Source organism: Mauremys mutica, chromosome 19, assembly GCF_020497125.1.
Source record: "Mauremys mutica isolate MM-2020 ecotype Southern chromosome 19, ASM2049712v1, whole genome shotgun sequence".
Classification (NCBI taxonomy): domain Eukaryota; kingdom Metazoa; phylum Chordata; order Testudines; family Geoemydidae; genus Mauremys; species Mauremys mutica.
In genome coordinates this window covers 22,251,504-22,268,900 of record NC_059090.1, presented here as the reverse complement: position 1 = coordinate 22,268,900, position 17,397 = coordinate 22,251,504, and the positions used below count along the sequence as shown (strand labels likewise).

The 17,397-nt window shown below is 39.8% G+C and overlaps 1 protein-coding gene across 4 annotated transcripts in view; it reads right to left on the bottom strand.

Annotated features, from left to right (window-relative positions):
* The window catches only part of TEX14 (testis expressed 14, intercellular bridge forming factor), a 68,057-nt gene continuing 50,660 nt past the window's right edge, over positions 1-17,397 (bottom strand). For 3 of the 4 annotated variants that reach the window (XM_044993329.1, XM_044993327.1, XM_044993331.1), the window contains 15 exons: positions 17,277-17,396; positions 16,649-16,727; positions 15,649-15,739; positions 13,649-13,711; positions 12,068-12,195; positions 11,427-11,617; positions 9,392-9,491; positions 8,940-9,026; positions 7,992-8,069; positions 7,207-7,302; positions 6,237-6,354; positions 4,921-5,016; positions 3,685-3,794; positions 1,142-1,205; positions 1-643 (listed from right to left, as the gene is read on the bottom strand). In XM_044993329.1, coding sequence (XP_044849264.1) covers positions 607-643; positions 1,142-1,205; positions 3,685-3,794; positions 4,921-5,016; positions 6,237-6,354; positions 7,207-7,302; positions 7,992-8,069; positions 8,940-9,026; positions 9,392-9,491; positions 11,427-11,617; positions 12,068-12,195; positions 13,649-13,711; positions 15,649-15,739; positions 16,649-16,727; positions 17,277-17,396 — 1,458 coding nt within the window. In that variant the 3' untranslated portion in view covers positions 1-606. The remainder of the gene's footprint in view (positions 644-1,141; positions 1,206-3,684; positions 3,795-4,920; positions 5,017-6,236; positions 6,355-7,206; positions 7,303-7,991; positions 8,070-8,939; positions 9,027-9,391; positions 9,492-11,426; positions 11,618-12,067; positions 12,196-13,648; positions 13,712-15,648; positions 15,740-16,648; positions 16,728-17,276; position 17,397) is intronic. The other variant, XM_044993330.1, reaches the window with a different exon arrangement.

The following is a 17,397-nucleotide window of genomic DNA, read 5'->3' as shown; positions in this document are numbered from 1 at the left end:
CACTTTTCCACGAAGATAAATCCTCTAAATCATTTCAGTCAGTTCAATTTATATCACAAGAATTCCACAAAATGAGAGAACAAGAAATTACCTTGTCACATCTAATGAGCAAACAAAGCAAAAAGCACACGTGGGCTGTAACATCACGTTCCACTCCCTGGCACTGAAAAGCTAACGAGAGCAAGAGCAGCGGCAGCAATTTAAAGAGACTCATTTTTGTCAATAACGAAAACTGCATAATGCAAGAAAGCAAGAAATGCTTTCACTTATGAAAGCGAGCGTGCATGCTAGGGAGAAAACAAAGCTGCAGAAGGCTTAACAGGCACAGTTATATTTGGAAAACAATTCCATTTTACAGCATAATTCAGAATGCTGCCTCTCATTTATAAGCGATTGCTAAATAAAAATGAACCAAAACTTAATATACCAGATGTACTTGGAGAGCAAACCATTCAGTCTCTTTGTATCGATTGTTACAATTAAAGGAAGTCTGAGAACTGTAAGACTGCTTATTTGGTGAACAGCATTGCACATCACAGAAATAGGTACCGTATAAGAGGAAGATGTCAAACAACTTATTGAAGGTTTATATGCTATCTACTTTGATCACTTAGGTGCGCTGCTCTGATCCAGGACAATTATCCTGAAATAAAAAAAATGAGATTAAACAAAAAATACATTTTTCTTGCATATGCAGTTCATAAGCAATGATTGGAATGAGATTCTAAAGCACTATCTCTGGCTCCAGAGTGCTGGAACAAAAGGTACACCTAGCACATGCAGTAAAAGGAGAATGCGCAAATTCTCTCACTTTGACCCGAGTGCCAATTTGGTTTGCATAGGCAATACCTCAGGCCCAGATCCTCAGAGGTATTTAGGCACCTAACTCCCAATGGGAGTTGAAATCAATGAGTTAGGCCCCTAAACACTGTTGAGATTCTCAGCCTTAGGGCAGAATTTAACATAAACCTCCAAACTGTGCTAGGTTTTGATCCCATTTATTTTGCTCCCTAGGCCAAACATCAGGTTGAGAAACTTCTTTGTCTTTCAACTGTATTAGCTAAGGTATAGTGGAGCACATATTTGTGGTACTACCAGAACCACCGACTTTCACACATACAAATATCTAATAGAGGTTCACCTGAATGGAGAAGGCCAAGGCAGCCGCTGCCATAAGCTGGGTTTTGGATCCTCAGGATTTGTAGCTAGAAAGGAAGTAAACCAGTACAGAAGCAATAAGAACACACCCATCCTACCACCACAATACTTCATTAGGAAAGCTTTGGGGTTTTGTGTCAGCATGTAAAAAAGCTGCAGAGATTGCTGCTACAAATCCCTTAAATGGGTCCATTAAGCTGGCTATATTCAGAAACCAGCAGCTATCTGTTACTGTGCTTTTAAAGGTACCTTCTCTGCAGAACCATTTGCTGGGGGAAACATTCCTGGCAGCACTGAACAAGTCAGGGGCTGATTCTGCCACCCTAACTCCTGCAGGAGTAGTCCCACTGAAATTATTTTAGACTGTTAACACACATGTAAAGTTAGAATTTAACCCTTTCATTTCCAGATTTGTGTGTTTACATATATTGCCAACATTTTCAAAACTGACTAGTTATTTGGGAAACTCCAATTTTTGGGTCCCCAACTTGAAAGCTCAGCATCCACTCTCTAAACATCAGGCTCCTTTAAGTCATCTCATGCTAAGCACTCAGAATCACAAGTCACTTCTGAAAGTCAAGGACAATAACCTTAAGACTGCACTAGCCTGTTTTTGCAGCGAGACCCTAGGATTCTACCATGTTTGTTTATACAATAACAAATGCAAACCTACCAACTTCCCCCATTTTAAATGAAGTTCCCTTACCAGGTAAAGAATGAAAACAACAGGAAAGTGTTACTGTCTAATCTGACATTACTCACTAGTTGTAAAATTCCAGGGAATCTTTTTTTACTGTTTCCAATGAAGATCTAGACTTATGGAGGATTGTACTCAAATGCAACTGCCTAAGACAGCCAGAGTACAGGGATGCTCCCTGTCACTACCATCCCTACCCGCTTCTCTCATTTATGCAGTTCCTTGTATCCTGGCTGAGGATCAGCCAGCCTAATGATTATGTGGTTGCTTCTCAACAACCAAACTCAAGTCCAGGAACTCTGATTGGCTAAGGAGTATTATTAGTCACACTGTTTGACTAGCGGAAGCTCCACTGGAGTAAAACCCCAATTGTTTGGGTTTTTTATTTTGAAATTAGCTCTTGAATTTTAGAACCTAATTCATTCTTCCCATATTGACCGACTGGCAGGCCTGTGGTTACTGGGGGAGGGTAACACCAATAGCTATAGTGCCTCAGCTGCCATGCTGTCACCACATGGTAAAAGGTAGCTGTTTCCTCCTAATCTAAAGAGCCTACATAAGACAGTGTGGATAGTACAAGCCAGTCAGCAGCAGCAGCAGCAAGGTGCCACAAGGACCACTCAATGGAAGGCCACTACGCCTTTAAGAGGCATATAAAGCAAAGGAAGCTCCTTTGATCTGACTCCTTCCCCTGATGAAGAAAGTTTGTGCTCCTCACCAACTCCTCTCCTCCCCTACCTCTAACTCAGGAGTCGGCAACCTTTCAGAAGTGGTGTGCCAAGTCTTCATTTATTCACTCTAATGTAAGGTTTTGCATGCCAGTCATACATTTTAATGCTTTAGAAGGTCTCTTTCTATAAGTCTATAATATATAACTAAACTATTGTTCTATGTAAAGTAAATAAGGTTTTTAAAATGTTTAAGAAGCTTAATTTAAAATTAAATTAAAATGCAGAGCCCCCTGGACCAGTGGCCAGGACCCAGGCAGTGTGAGTGCCACTGAAAGTCAGCTCGTGTGCCGCCTTCGGCACCCGTGCCATAGGTTGCCTACCCCTGCTCTAACTAGTAGGAGAGCAGAAAGTGGAAGGAGCAGGCTAGGGGACTGATGGATTAGGGTATATCTACACCATGATAAAACCCATGGCACTGTGTCTCTGAGCATGGGTCAGCTGACTCAGACTGTGGGGCTAAAAATTGCAGTGTAGATGTTGGGGTCTCAAGAGCCAGGGCTCCAGCCCAAGCGTCTAGGGCACAATTTTATAGCCCCGTGAGCTCGAGTCAGCTCTCCTAGGCCAGCCAGAGGTGTTTTATTCTAGTGTAGCCAAACTCTCTGGGACGTGATAGTGTTAGTGTGGAAGTCACGTGTTCAACCCCAACCCACACGAATAGTAACTGAAAGCCTTTATAATGTGAAGGCCTTAATGTGCCTTAGCAGATTAAATGGGATATGGACACTGTGTGATCACAGTTCCTCCAAAACACATTGATAGCTCAGTGTGGGAAGCTGCACTCTCACTACCCACATGTAAGCAGTTCTTTAACTCAAGAGAGCAATGGGCTGTCAGGCTAACACCTTTGATCAACACTGGTAAAAATCAAAGCTTAATAATAAAATAGGATTTTACTCCAAAGCAGCTTCCTCTGTTCTAAAAACTTGGGGCAGAACTGGTATCAGTGTTCTCCAAAGGGCAAAGAAATCAGTAAGAGAACAATAGCTAACAGCCTTGTTCAGTGCAAGATATTTATTACTAGTAAACTCATGGCTGCCAGGATAATAAACAAGTCATTGCCAAGCACAGTATATTATAGCTTTACAGATTAAGAAAGACCTTCAGTATTCCCTGCACAGCTTTCGGTCTCTCTGCTTTCTGCCCTTGTGCCACCTTCCTCTATTCCACTCTTCATTTCATCAGCTTCTTGATCTTTAAGGTTTGTTGCCCTTCAATGACAGAGATTTGAAGACAATTTTACATTTTATTTGAGGGAAGTTGAATAAAGACCATTAATATATAAGTCCCTGAAACAACTAAGCATCTGCTTTTTGCTCTTGTCCTCTGCTGTGTTGAGCCAGGAGATCAGTTTGCAGCTGTGCATTACATTTACAATCAGACTCCAGTGATCCTCCACCCTATCTGCTGAGGATCAGGAATTACCACTTAAGTCAGATGTGTACTACAGCAGCAGGCAGCGGCAGGTGGACACCATACAGTATTTCACTTTGGTTTCTCTCAGCAGATGCCTGAAACCTTAGGTATTATATAGGAGCAATCCAAAGCCAATGGGCTTTGGATCAGGCCCTCTATCTAAATGACTTATCTGAAGTAACCCTACCTGCACCCCTATCAATTTCCTTCCTTTCCATCAGGATATTTGGACTGTTTGAGCAGAGAAATTTTGATCCCAAACAAATTAATATGTATCCACATGGGACTGTGTGCGTGCCTTTGACTCCAAAATGGAGTTGTATTGTAGGAGTGACTATTACACTTGACAGTTGGTAAGGAGGGGGCGGAATCTTCTGAGAACTGCTCACAACTATCACAGCATGTGCTAGGCTCTGGTCACTGGTGCTAACAAGGGGGGAAGATTATTTGAGGCACGCACAAAGTCTTTTTTAAACTATGTTTCTATAACATTTGCCATTTTCATAATTATTTCCCAGGTTGTACTGACAAATGATTGCCCTCATCAGAACATTCTGTTTATAAGATCCCTTAATCTAAAGAACTTTCATGGCTCTTCTCTTTTGATATATATTCTTCTTTTCTATTTTTTCAAACTCTAGTAATGTGGCAGGTCACCTCCAGATTTTAGAAAGATGATCCATGCCCTTTCACAGCTACTGGCAACTTTTACTTTCCACCTACCAGAGACTACCTTAATAACACAGTCCCTTCTCTCTAGGTCTAGTAGTGAGAGTCCCAAATCCTGATGTCTCCTGCTAAGTTCTTTACGGCATTGCAGCCACCAGAATGACAATCTGCTTTCTAGAGGGTCCAGCAAAGGCTCATGCACAAAATAAAAGTACAATATACTTATGAATGAAATATCCATTATCTCCTAACTTGACAAGGCATTCCCAAGGTTCTCCTTGGACTTCATAATCCTCCGGAATTGGTTGGAGAATTTTTTCTAAGAGATCATCAAGAGTAGAATGAGCCCTATTGAATGACAGATTAAAAAGGAGACTGTCAAGCTAAATACTTTATGTTTTGAACAAACAATTTCGTTACCGGAATTACCCAAGATTACTAAAACTGAAAGAACATTTACTTTAAATATCTAATTTATTTTTCACCATTCATGGTATTTACTTCTTGTTTCTCATATCTGGGGAAATAGGCCTGGCAGCTTTATCGTCATTTATAGTCAGTTTCACTTTCAGGTTCTTATCCACCAACACAAAGTTGCAGTGTTTCGGATGTTAAGCATTTATATCCCCCTTGAGGCCCAGTGTAAAGGGCCCTTAATTTAAATGAGAATCAAGACCTGAATGATTGTTATCAAACATTACAATGGTGGAATCATACCTGGAGCCGGAATTATTTAAATCAGGTGTGTACTCCAGGAATAAACAGTGGTCAGAAGTAATGTTCAGGATAATGGAGGGGAACAACTTGCTACCTGCACAGAATCTGCTATAACATAGTAGCATTCTCTGAAATGCTTCTAGTTCCAGACACAGGGCCAGAGAGACGAGCAGAACTGCAGGGTCTCAATGCATGGATGAAACAATAGTGTAGGGAGGAGGGTTTTAGGTTTATTAGGAACTGAGGAAACTTTTGGGAAAGGAGGTGCCTATACACAAAGGATGGGTTCCACCTAAACCAAAATGGACCAGATTGCTGGCATGTAAAATGTAAAAGGCTGTAGAGATTTTTTAAACTAAGGGCTGGGGGAAAGCCAACAGGAGTGGAGGAGCACAAAATTCGGGCAGACATCCATTAGGGATTCATTTATTAAAGGGGGATATCTATACCCTCATAAAGGGGATAGGAAAGAAGTTGGTAAAATACAGGTAGGAGGAAGTGAGCAATGGTCAAATGTAAAACAGCCCCACTTAAATATAACACATGAAGGCAAGCAACAGAAGATTGACGCAACCCCATGTTCCGGGTATCTCTGAACCTCAGACTGCCAGAAGATGGGATTAGATGACAGCATTGAAGAAGAGTATCACTCAAAATTACCCTTTTCTGTTCATTCCCTCTGAAGCATCTGGCACTGCCCACTTCTCAGAGATGGGATACTGGGCTAGATGGACCATTAGTCTGACCCAGTATGACCATTCTTATTAACATATTGAACTGTACTTTAATACATTGCCTCCCAAGATCTAAAATGCTTTGGAAACAGCCTCCTTACTCTTCTCTTTTAGTACCTTTCTGTTTCTTCTGCTAGATTCAATATCTCTTTAGTCGATAAATTGTGATCTCTCTCTCCCTTATTCTCAATTTCTTCTTCCTCCTCTTTTTCTTCTGGATTAATTTGAGTGAGAACTATTTGCATAAACAGAGTGACTTTTAATGTCAAAGATACAAGTGAAGTGGTTAAAGAAATTAAAATGTATTTGTACATCCTACTGTGCTTTAGAAACTTTCATTTCTCGATTTCTTTAGCATCCTGCCCCAAATCATCTGATTTTCAATTAAATAAGTCCATTGTGGATCTATTTTTAGAAATGGCCAGTAGCAAGACCCAGATAAGTACTGAAATCTACCACCTTTCTATATTCACAGGAGCAAACATATTGCTGCATGCTCAAATGGAAAATGCATGAGGAAATAAATCTTTAATCTTTCCCCCTTGCCCTTCTAGATATGGCAGAAAATCAAAAGGAAACCTGTAGATGTTGGCTTTGTTGCCCTATTTAGCAGAACCCAACAATATTTATTTCTCCCTAGACTTATCTTAGTAAATTTTGTTCCCTGTAGCATATGAATTAATTCACAGCCACCTTCTGCTAAGCTATGATAAGCAGAAAGCAGCAGGCTGTCACTAGAATGAAATCTGTAATAGCTATACTTTATGCAAATACAAAAACCCATGCTGACTGACCAGCAAGCAACACAGGATGCTGCATTCCTCACCATCTAAGAACAAGATACTCCCGTGTATGAACACTCACAGTGGCTTCTTTACTCCAGGTAACTATTTTAAATGGGTAAAGATCTCACACAACTTGTAGGGCAACACAAACAAGTGCCAGTATCATCCTCGGTACCTTTTTTAGCCTCTATACAGAGTAACTCATGTTTCTGACTTGCTTTCACCTGCTTTCCCCCTTTTCTTTCTGCCTTCCTAATAACAAATGCAGAGCCCATTCATTAAATTTTAGGTTTTCTATTCACCTGGTGACTTGAGCTGCACATCTGAAACATGACTCCCATCTATCATCATTCTGGGTTTCAATGGCATGGAAAATTCAGTATTGTGTCCTTTGGTCTCTTAAAACAGAATGCAGACCACATGATATTGGAGCTCTGCAATTATGGCCAAACAGCTGCAATTTTCTTGAAGTATGAGATCAGAGAGTTATAAGAAATGTGAAAGAGTAATCTAAATACAAAATAAACTGCCACATCATTAGGATGCACCCTTGGAGAAAACACGGGGCACTCTTTACTGATTTGCTCTCGGATTGACAACTTGATATCTCTTTTGCTGCAAAACCTGAGCCAGCTGTTCATTATCCCTCCTTTCTGGGTTACAGTGCCTATCTTAGATGAAAACTGTAGTGTCATGATACAAGTAAAGTTACACCCAAAGAGCACAACCCTGCAGCCTCTCTCCACACAAGACTCTCACAGACTTCAGTGAGAGCTCCGCGGACAGACAGATTGCGACAATGGGAAAACCCTCTGCTACTGATTTGAAGGGTTCTGATTTAGAAAGATGATGCTCAGAGCCCAGTCTGGAAAGGGGGAAATATTTTCAAGTTCTTCCAAATCTCTGTGTCAGGATGGCAACCACAGATCCAAAAAAGCCAGCAAATAAAAGTTTAGCACAACAGCTAAACATATCAGTAGTCATTATTTGAGTCATTTATTTTAGAACGAGAACTGCTCTGCATCAACACAAAAGTTATTTGTAATTGCAATCTCAATCTCATTGCTGTCTACTATCGGCAACTAACCATTCATTGGCATGTTGTGGGTATGGGATCCTTTCTCCTCAAAGTCCTGATAGGGGGCATCTTGCCGCTTTAAATTTTCTGTTGAAAAAAAGTAGCACTTGTTTCTTTACTGCTTCAGATATTGTTTCAAAATTCATTCCATGTTATTTGGGGCAGTGTGTTACTTTTTCTATTTACGTGCAAGCTAAACAATATGTAATCTGAAACTGACTTTATATATATATTTATTTATTTATTTTGCCAACCACTATGATCTAATAAATAGAAGACTCTTTTGAGGATGTATTTGCCCTTTGTTTGGGAATACAAAAACATTCAATTATAATTCTCAATTATCTGAATGTCAGAAGTGTGGGAGTGAGGTGGGAGAGATATAGGAAGTAATTTTGTACAACCAAGGGAATATCTGGGGGAAACAATGGAAAATTTTGCACTGTATTTTCTGTCTGGAGGTATGTGCAAATAGAGGAAGAAACTTAAATAATTTAGGATGAGCTCTTCAACAATGCCTGAGGGATTTGGATGCCCAGCTCCCATTAGTTTTAATGGAGAATAGGCATCCAAATCCCTTAGGAATCTTTGAAGATTTCAGCCTTACTTCACATGTGGAACTTATTTCAAAGTTAAATTATAGCAATGCTCAGCAACTTGACTGCCATCCTCTGTCAGGATTACTGGTCACAACTGTTCTGTGATGTCTGTGAATCTGCCAGGTCAGGAGCCCCAGGGACCAATTCATTATGAAGCTTGGTGCCAATTATTTAAGTTGTTGACATCTAATTTTACTCATCTCTTGGCAACAGCTGGGTCGAGATCTCCCATATGGTCACCTACGCATTTTGTATTAGTGTATCATGCTGGGAAATTCTGATCATCCATAGGAGAACGACCCAGGATAAAAAATGTAATTGACAACCCCCAAAACATTTTGGTTTTAACGCTGCTTACCAATTTCATCAAGTAGCTCCTGGGCTGGTGGAGGCAGCTCATTAATAAAGTGGTCTGATACCTGGGAGAAAGCTGGGCTCGAATCAGCTGGAAAAAAAATGTCTAATCAATTAATAGTGATGAATAACTATAATACAAGCTCTGATTACGACAACATCTAACAAACCTTCCCTGAGCTAATTTAAAGCTAGACATAAAGCTAGACTTGCAGTTACAGGCCTAAATTTTGTGGATGCAATTTGGAGCCAACAATTATTTGCACCTACAATTTAGGTCTATCACTGTAGGTGTCCAAATTCTTAATCTGCAGGTGCAAACAGGAAATCATTTGTAAGTGAAAAACTTCCCACTGTTCTCTGCCCCTGCAAAAGTAGAGATTTGGTTAAGGTCAGGTAGGAAACGCGTTCTTTACAATAATGCAGCTGTGAGATTTCTTTAATAACCTGCTGTACCTTTCCGTAAGTCGCTCTGCTGAGTGGCAGGAAATGGGTTACGAGATTCTTTCCTGGCCTTTCTCAAAAGTGAAGCAGCACTGAGTGACGACAAACCACTCTGTAAAAGACCATGTATAAATGAAGCATAGGAGTATGAACTGTTTTTCTATGTTCTTCTCCTCTGCTAAACCCAAGATGAGAGGAGGCAATAATCAATTAACATAAAGTTCATCTGTTCTATTCTTCGCGCTGGCCCATAACCTCAGAAGCAGATCATGCACTCAGTGTGCAGCACAGAATACAAACAAGAAGGCAAAGAGCAAATGCAGCAGCCACCCTTCAGACAAACATTGTGATGGGTCTTCTTAGCGTTCTACCAGTCCTTAATGATACTATCAGATTATCCCATTTTCATCTGTTTTAACCCTTCATAGTACCATGATCAACATCCTTCCAGCCACAGACAACTGGACAGGACTCTGTCAAGAGGCCAGTTTTGTCATCCCCTGAGACAAGTTGAACCCATTAGTCTAGGCTAAAGGATTGTGTGTGTGTGTGTGTGTGTGTGTGTGTGTGTTTGTATGTGCATACAAATCCATAATTATAAAAGCTAGTCGTGAAATGTCCCAGTAATATATCTGAGGAAAGTGTGTAACCACAGACAAGACCATGTTTTCAAAATGGAAATAGGGGCTTAGTACCGAAACTTCATTCCAGAGGGATTTTTCAGGAGAGAAGTGACAGCAATGTAAATTTCTCTGCAGTGCAAGTAAGGCAGAATTGTACTATTAATGTATTTAACGAACTCCAGCTATCAGCCCTGCAAATCTAAAGAGGCAGAGCTGACCTGAAGACAGTTAATGTGACTGCCAGTGTTCTGGATGAACAAACCATAATTTAATCTTTAAATGGCAACCTCCCCAATGAATAACTATAAGAAAGGCATTAAGGCAACTGTTTATATATAATCCTCTTGAATAGCAGTCAAACTAATGTTCTGGCACCAGAGTATTTTCAGCTCCAAAAAGATCAGTGGAAAACGATAAGGTTTCCTTGGAAATATGGTGTCTCTATACAGTGAAGGTTTTTTGACACAACCGAACTGATAATGTAACACCAATCCTATGCATGTAGTAAAAGGACAAATTAAACCCCTTAATATAATGGTTTTCTGAATGCTGTGAACATCCAAATTACCCTTATGCCCAGGATGCTTCAATTTGTAACTTGTTTCTTAAGAAACCATTCTTCTTTGCCTGCACATCCTTCCCTAACCCCATTTTAAGACACCCTTCCTAAGTGTAACTTGAAATTTACAAATCTGAAAACTCCCACCTCTTTCTGAGCAGATGTAATTTTCACCCTCACCAAGACAAAGATCAAGGGATTTACACATCAGCTGCAAACTCTACAATACTGATATCTTTTGAGATACCATCTTCTACATGCACACAAGTCTTTGGACTGAGAGCAGGAAGGGACTGATCTTAGTACCAAGAATTCCGTTTCATTCTTGATCAAACAAACTGCTCAATGCACTTCAGATCAAGCAATATAACAGCTAATTTCTAGGAGAGCTCAGATTCAATGTAGGATTATACTTTCCTCTTTGCATTTCTATATGCTGAGTTGTGTGAGACATTGATGGGTGAGTTGCACTGAGGAGTGAAAGATTTCCTGCCTACCAATAAAATACCAAAAAATAAGACAGATGAAACAAATTACTCTCTCAATTTTATCATGTCCTTCATAGCATATCAAGCCTATCTTGGGTTCACAAATGTTTGAAGATATTATCATACACAATTATACATACAAAGCATATTAATATTCTTATTAAAAATAGAGGATGACATCCTGAGCCCCGTGAAGTCAATAAGTTTTGTCATTGACTCCAACAGAGCTGGGATTTAACCTAGAATCTTTACAAAACTATATGACTCCATATAAGTATCACTTCTTGCAGTTATATTAAGGCATTTTGAAAATATATGAGAGGGGAAAGAGTTTGGAATTTAGCTGGCATAAAGGAAGTATAATTTCCTACACTTACAGGCTCAGTCAATCCAGAGAAGTAGGTTTCTGAAGAAAGGAAGGGGGTTTCTGAGTTCTTTCCCTTCTCACGGGCTGTAATGAAGCTACTAGACACTGTTAGGGAAGTCTCCTGAGTAGCCCAACAAGAGGTATCCAGGGGAATTTCATGGCAGTCTCTGCATTTCTTGATGGTTGATGACACTTTTTTTCCTGTGAAAAAAAGGCGAGAGAAAAGCTACCATGTGGACTTTTCTTTTTATTTTGTTGTAATTAAGCTGCCGTTGCATTTTAATATACACAGAGTCAGATTTTTAAAGAAATCAGGCATGTAATTGCATGGTTAATTTACATATGTTATTGCATACCAAACTTTGAAAAAATCTTTGCACACAATAGTTGCTCCCTACACTGAAATTCAGTGGTATTATTGCTGATTGTGACTGGGATCTACAATTCATCAATGACAACGAGGACACCCATTCATGAATCTTTGACTACTCAACCAATAGACATACTGAATTAAGGAATATGGAGCAAGGTAAAGCAAAATGCTATTTTTTTAAATAATATTTAAGCTCAATAATCAAAATGTAGTGGAAATCTTGACTCCTAACCCCAAAGGGTTGAGTAATTCTCTGATCCTCTTCGCTCTGCAGTTACCTGGGCTGAGTGGAGTGCTGACACTAGTTGGTGCATGACTCACTCTGGGTGTTTTACAAGTTATATCCTTACAAGAGTTCTCTCGCTCACATGAAATACTGGACAAATCCTGAATATCTGTCAATGATCTAGAGGATTGATAGTGAAAGAGAGTCAGATGGTTAGAAGATCTATTTTTAACTGTTACCTGCTTACACATTTTGTGTTACTACATCATGCTACTTTCAGGTTCTAGAATGTTGTTTAGAGTTGTTTAATCTTGTTTGGTTTTCTAGAGGGAAGTGAGAGACTCCTTATGACAACTGCATGAGGAGTTCTCAAAAGGCTACAGAATACCTAGTCCAGAGATCCAGAAAAGCTTAGAAAGAGAAAGGATAACTAAGCTACCGACCTTGAGTTTCTTTTCAAAACCTCCTCCCTGCAATAATTCTGATCTACAAGGTGCTCAGTAGTAGGTTACCCTTCTACAAGAGAATGCTAACAAAACTGTCTCCACAGCTCAGGAAAGGATCTCAAGACTTAACGAACAAAAGAGACTTCAGTGGAACAGAGACTAGTTTGGCACTCTTGGTTCTTGCAGCTTTAGTTGTCCTCCAAGTGAAACTTACACACATATAGTCTAAAGAGACCTTGGTGTCTTCTTGAGGGCTTAAGTGCTTGCAGGACTAGGGCCAAACTGAGGAACCCAACATCCCCATAAGAACATAAGAACGGCCGTACTGGGTCAGACCAAAGGTCCATCTAGCCCAGTATCTGTCTACCGACAGTGGCCAATGCCAGGTGCCCCAGAAGGAGTGAACCTAACAGGCAAATGATCAAGTGATCTCTCTCCTGTCATCCATCTCCATCCTCTGACAAACAGAGGCTAGGGACACCATTTCTTACCCATCCTGGCTAATAGCCATTTATGGATTTAACCACCATGGATTTATCCAGTTCTCTTTTAAATCCCCACCAGCTATACTCTGAAGTTTCCCCTTAAGACTGTGCTTTAATAGGCGTCGTTGTTCAGAAGAGAAATTTCAGCTGTGGACCATTGTTTCAGAAGTTACATGTGACTTTCACCCATATTTTTTTTTCAAGAAGTTCGCTTTTCTATTTAAAATCAAAGTCCATAAGTCCGTTCTGCGAAGTGTTCCTGTCCTACCAAAATAATAGGTTAAAAACCTCCATCACATTATTTGGGATATATATTTGTGAAAGGTATTTAACTAGAAACTAATGATTTAAAGTTATTTTGTTTGAATCTTCAATTTAATATGTTCAGCAGGAACAGTGATTCCCTAATACTTGCACTTCTATGCATAACACCCAACTGACATTCTCTTTCATTAATTTAATTACTCACGAATATAAAAATACTTAGAAATAAGCTAAGGTCTACTGTAGATGTTTGATTTTTTTGTACCTACCCACCCTGCTTATCATGATGAAATATTATCTCTACAATTTGTATGGCATCCTGTTTTTGAATTTCTGAATTTGAACATCACATTTTCTTACTTTATATAAACAGAAAAATCTTATAATGGTAACGGTTGATTTGCTGCAGTTTCACTATGAAACAATATGTGTCCTTACATATCTTTCTCTTTGAACTCTTTCGGTGTCTCCTTAGATATCATTTCTTGTGATACTTCAGCACTGGAAAGAGAAAAAATTAAGAGCACGTATTCATCTATTCTCTTGGAAAACCATGAAAATAAATGTTAAAAAAGAGCATAAAGGAAACCAAAGAAACTGAAAAGACTAGCTCTGTGGGGCTAGCGTGAAGCTCATCAAAATCAGAACTTGCTTAAAGTCTTGAAGCATAGGTACAGAGGAGTAGGAGAAAAGCTGATGTACACAGTAGATATGAATCTGTACTGTGTCTTACACAATCAATGTATGCATTATAAATGCCAGTCGTTTCAAAACAAAACTATTTGAAAATTAAATCAAAACTTGTGTAAGACTTGTTGTTACTTCCTTTTCCCCACTTTTTGTCCGTCTTTTCTATATTCTAAGCTCTTTAGGACTCTTTCTTATTAGGTATATGTACAACACCTAGTGCAGTGGGGCCTTGATCTTGGCTGATGCCTCTATATATTATTGTAATATAAACAAATGAGAATAATGGAAACATAAACACCCCACCTGACAGTTAAACATGGCTACAAGTCTCCAAACACTGAGCTATTAACCACAGACAGGGGTCATGGACAAGTCTACTTCAAATTTTGCCTCCTCCCATCCAGAGGAAGAGAAGTGGACCTCCACAGAGGAGGCAGGGAAACCATCCCTGTGGCCTCCGTGCACCTCTGCACCCTGCACCACACTCTTGATCTCCCCTCCCACAGAAGCTGTGCTGCCACAGGCTGTTACATTCACTAGCTACACCCCATTCCTCCATGAAAGTGCAGAAGGGGACAGAAAGCTTCTTGAGTCATCCTTGAATAAGGCCCCTACTCAGCCTGAATCATTCCAAGTAACAGCCCAGCAGTGAGAAACGGTGTATACAAATGAGATATTGCATATGGACTTACTTCCCTGCACCCCACATACCCACACATTAACTCTCCCTTATTTTGCATAGCTTTGTGGATTTTATGGGGTGTACTATAGTACAATCCTTTTGACCAGTGTGTCCTGTACAAGACATGCTCTCTACTATGCAGCAAACTTGCCTAGCTAGTTACTTAAACAGCAAACTGGTGCAAAATGCAGTACTACTTCAGGTGGAGTGAGTCTCTGCCCGAGCTTACCTGCCCACTCCCCTCCCATACCCAGCTCCATCCGGGATGCGGATTAAAGCAAGGAATTGCCATCTGTGAATAGGGTCTGACTTGTTCATGGCAAGTCCAGTAAGAGATGAAGTACAACAGGAGGCCCTCAGGCAGCAAAGCCTTGGGAGCCACTGCAATATTATTTGAAATGTAAATAAAAACACAGCAATACAGTTCCAATTAAAAGCCAAGCTGGGGCTGTGCCTCTGTTTGTAATTTATCAGGTGGTTACAAGTTGCAGAAGTTTCACATTTCAAATGTATTAAACCAAGTAAAAGAACATGAACCAACAAACCCCTGTCCATTGCGCTCGTCTATTGCATCCTTCCCCTACCACACACACCTCCTTCTATTTCAAATAGTGAGCTGTGGGTCAGGAGCCATGTCTCTCTTCAGGTTTCTACAGCATCTAGCACGACCACAATAACAAACAGTGCCACCTGAGCTGCAATACTCAGGCACAACATATGGCAAGAGCTCTTCATCTTAATTACCTGGCATTAGTCTGTTTAAGATGGTGGCATTTCAGTATATGTACTACATCCAACATACATAGAATTATTTTTCCTCTTTTAATCATAACTCCCTCATTAAGCAAAGACATGGATGGTAACACAGTAAAAGGTAAAACCTCAACCATCAGGCTTGTGAAAGCACTTCTAATATTTTCTGGCTAGAAAATACATAGATCACCATTTTAAAAAAACACCGTGGACAGTTTATTTGAGCATTAGGTATTTCAGCAGGATTAATAAAGAGAGAGCATCTCCTGTATAACCTAATTTTTGTTTGAAGTGGCATAATAAGTCTTTCTACCTGGCTACAGGAGTATGGTTGACTTGATTCACTCCCACTTCGTTACTGCCAAGGCCTTTTACTGCTGCGTTGCACATAAATATTTTCTCTCCTGAATACAAATAGCAAATGTTCCCTGTTATTGGGTTTTCAAATAAAAAAGTAAGACATAACTTACTGAACAGGAAATTACAACTTTATTATATTTTCAGTTCTTGTGACCTCTGTCTTGGTTGTTCTAAGAGACAAATGCATTTTTAAAGATGCATTTTCATAAACATATTCCAGCTGCCAGCCAGCCTGCCAATGGGGGATTGAAGATATTGAAACATTTACAAATCCTCATTGAATAAGGACTGACAAAAGAACAGACATACAATACTTTTCTTTGCATTCCAGATATATTATTTCAGATTTAACAGGTCTCACCCCCAAGGGAAGTCTGGTAATCAGAATATTAGCGTAGATATAAAAACTCTAATTTGATTTCCATGTCTCTTGCTAGTACATTATGCGAAGCTGCTAACTCAGCAATAGGTACAAAAGAAATTGGTCACAACAGATTTCTGGCCGCAGTGCTACAAGTGTATGATCAAAACGTCACAACTCCAATAATTCACTGATTACCATGTATGGGCCTGATCCTACAAGATACCATGCGCCCTCAATTCCCATTAAACTCAGTGGGAATGGAGGCAACCAGGCCCAAATGAATCCAGTTTCAGCTTCCTACTGGGAAAGTTGCTGACCAAATATTAGGCCTGCCAACATTTGGCAGTCCTGCACCACAAAAGTAAGGACACAGGAGTATCCACTGCAAGGAGGAAACACAAACAACAAGCATGTATTTAATAGTGTTATTGTACCTATGTTGGTCCCAAGATATGAGAGAGACAAGGCAGGTGAGGTAGTATATTCTATTGGACCAACTTCTGCTGGTGAAAGAGACAAGCTTTTGAGCTTCAAAGAGTTCTTCCTCAGGTCTGGCGACGGTAACCAGAATGTCTAAGCTAAGCATTACCTGACCCTGTATCAGTAGAGATCTGTTTCTGTACACAGGCTTCTTGGGTAACTTCTAACTCATCTTCAGAACTTGAGGTCTGAAGAGACACAATGCATCAAATTAAATTTCTCACAGGCAAGCTGTAAAAGGAGAACTCTTGTCCCTGCACAATGTACACCCTAATCAGTGTGGAAAGAAGCAAATCTTTCAGGAGCTTTTCATTTTTAGGTGCAATAATGAACAGCATGCATTATATCTGACATCCTTCACAAATAATTTCATCTTCTCTAGGAAATGAATAAAAACTGTCTCCCAAAGATGCAACAGAAATGAAGAGTGCTGGGACTCTTAGTGTAAGAGTGGCCAAAAAAAATTCTTAGCCTAACAGTTTTTAATTTTAAGGTTACACAAAAGCCCTAATTTCCCTGCAAAAAACGAGCCAGGAGAACATGCCTTTTTTTTTAGGAATAGGGCTAATTGTTAAGGGGTACAGATTTATCAGAGGGCATGGAAAAGAAGTGCTTGCCAATAAAGATGTCACAATAAAGATAGCTCTTTTCCACACCAACAAAAACAAAACCACAAGTGTTTTTATTTGCCCTTAAGCTTGAGATACATTTTACTCCTGTGTAGACTTTGCTTTTACCTCTCGTTCAGAGTTTTCCTGAGCAGCTGGAGAGAACAAATAATCTGGATCAGGAGTGAAAAACTCATCTGATATGTCAGGAGAGGAATTGGGGGAACGAGTTAATTCACTTGAATGTTCC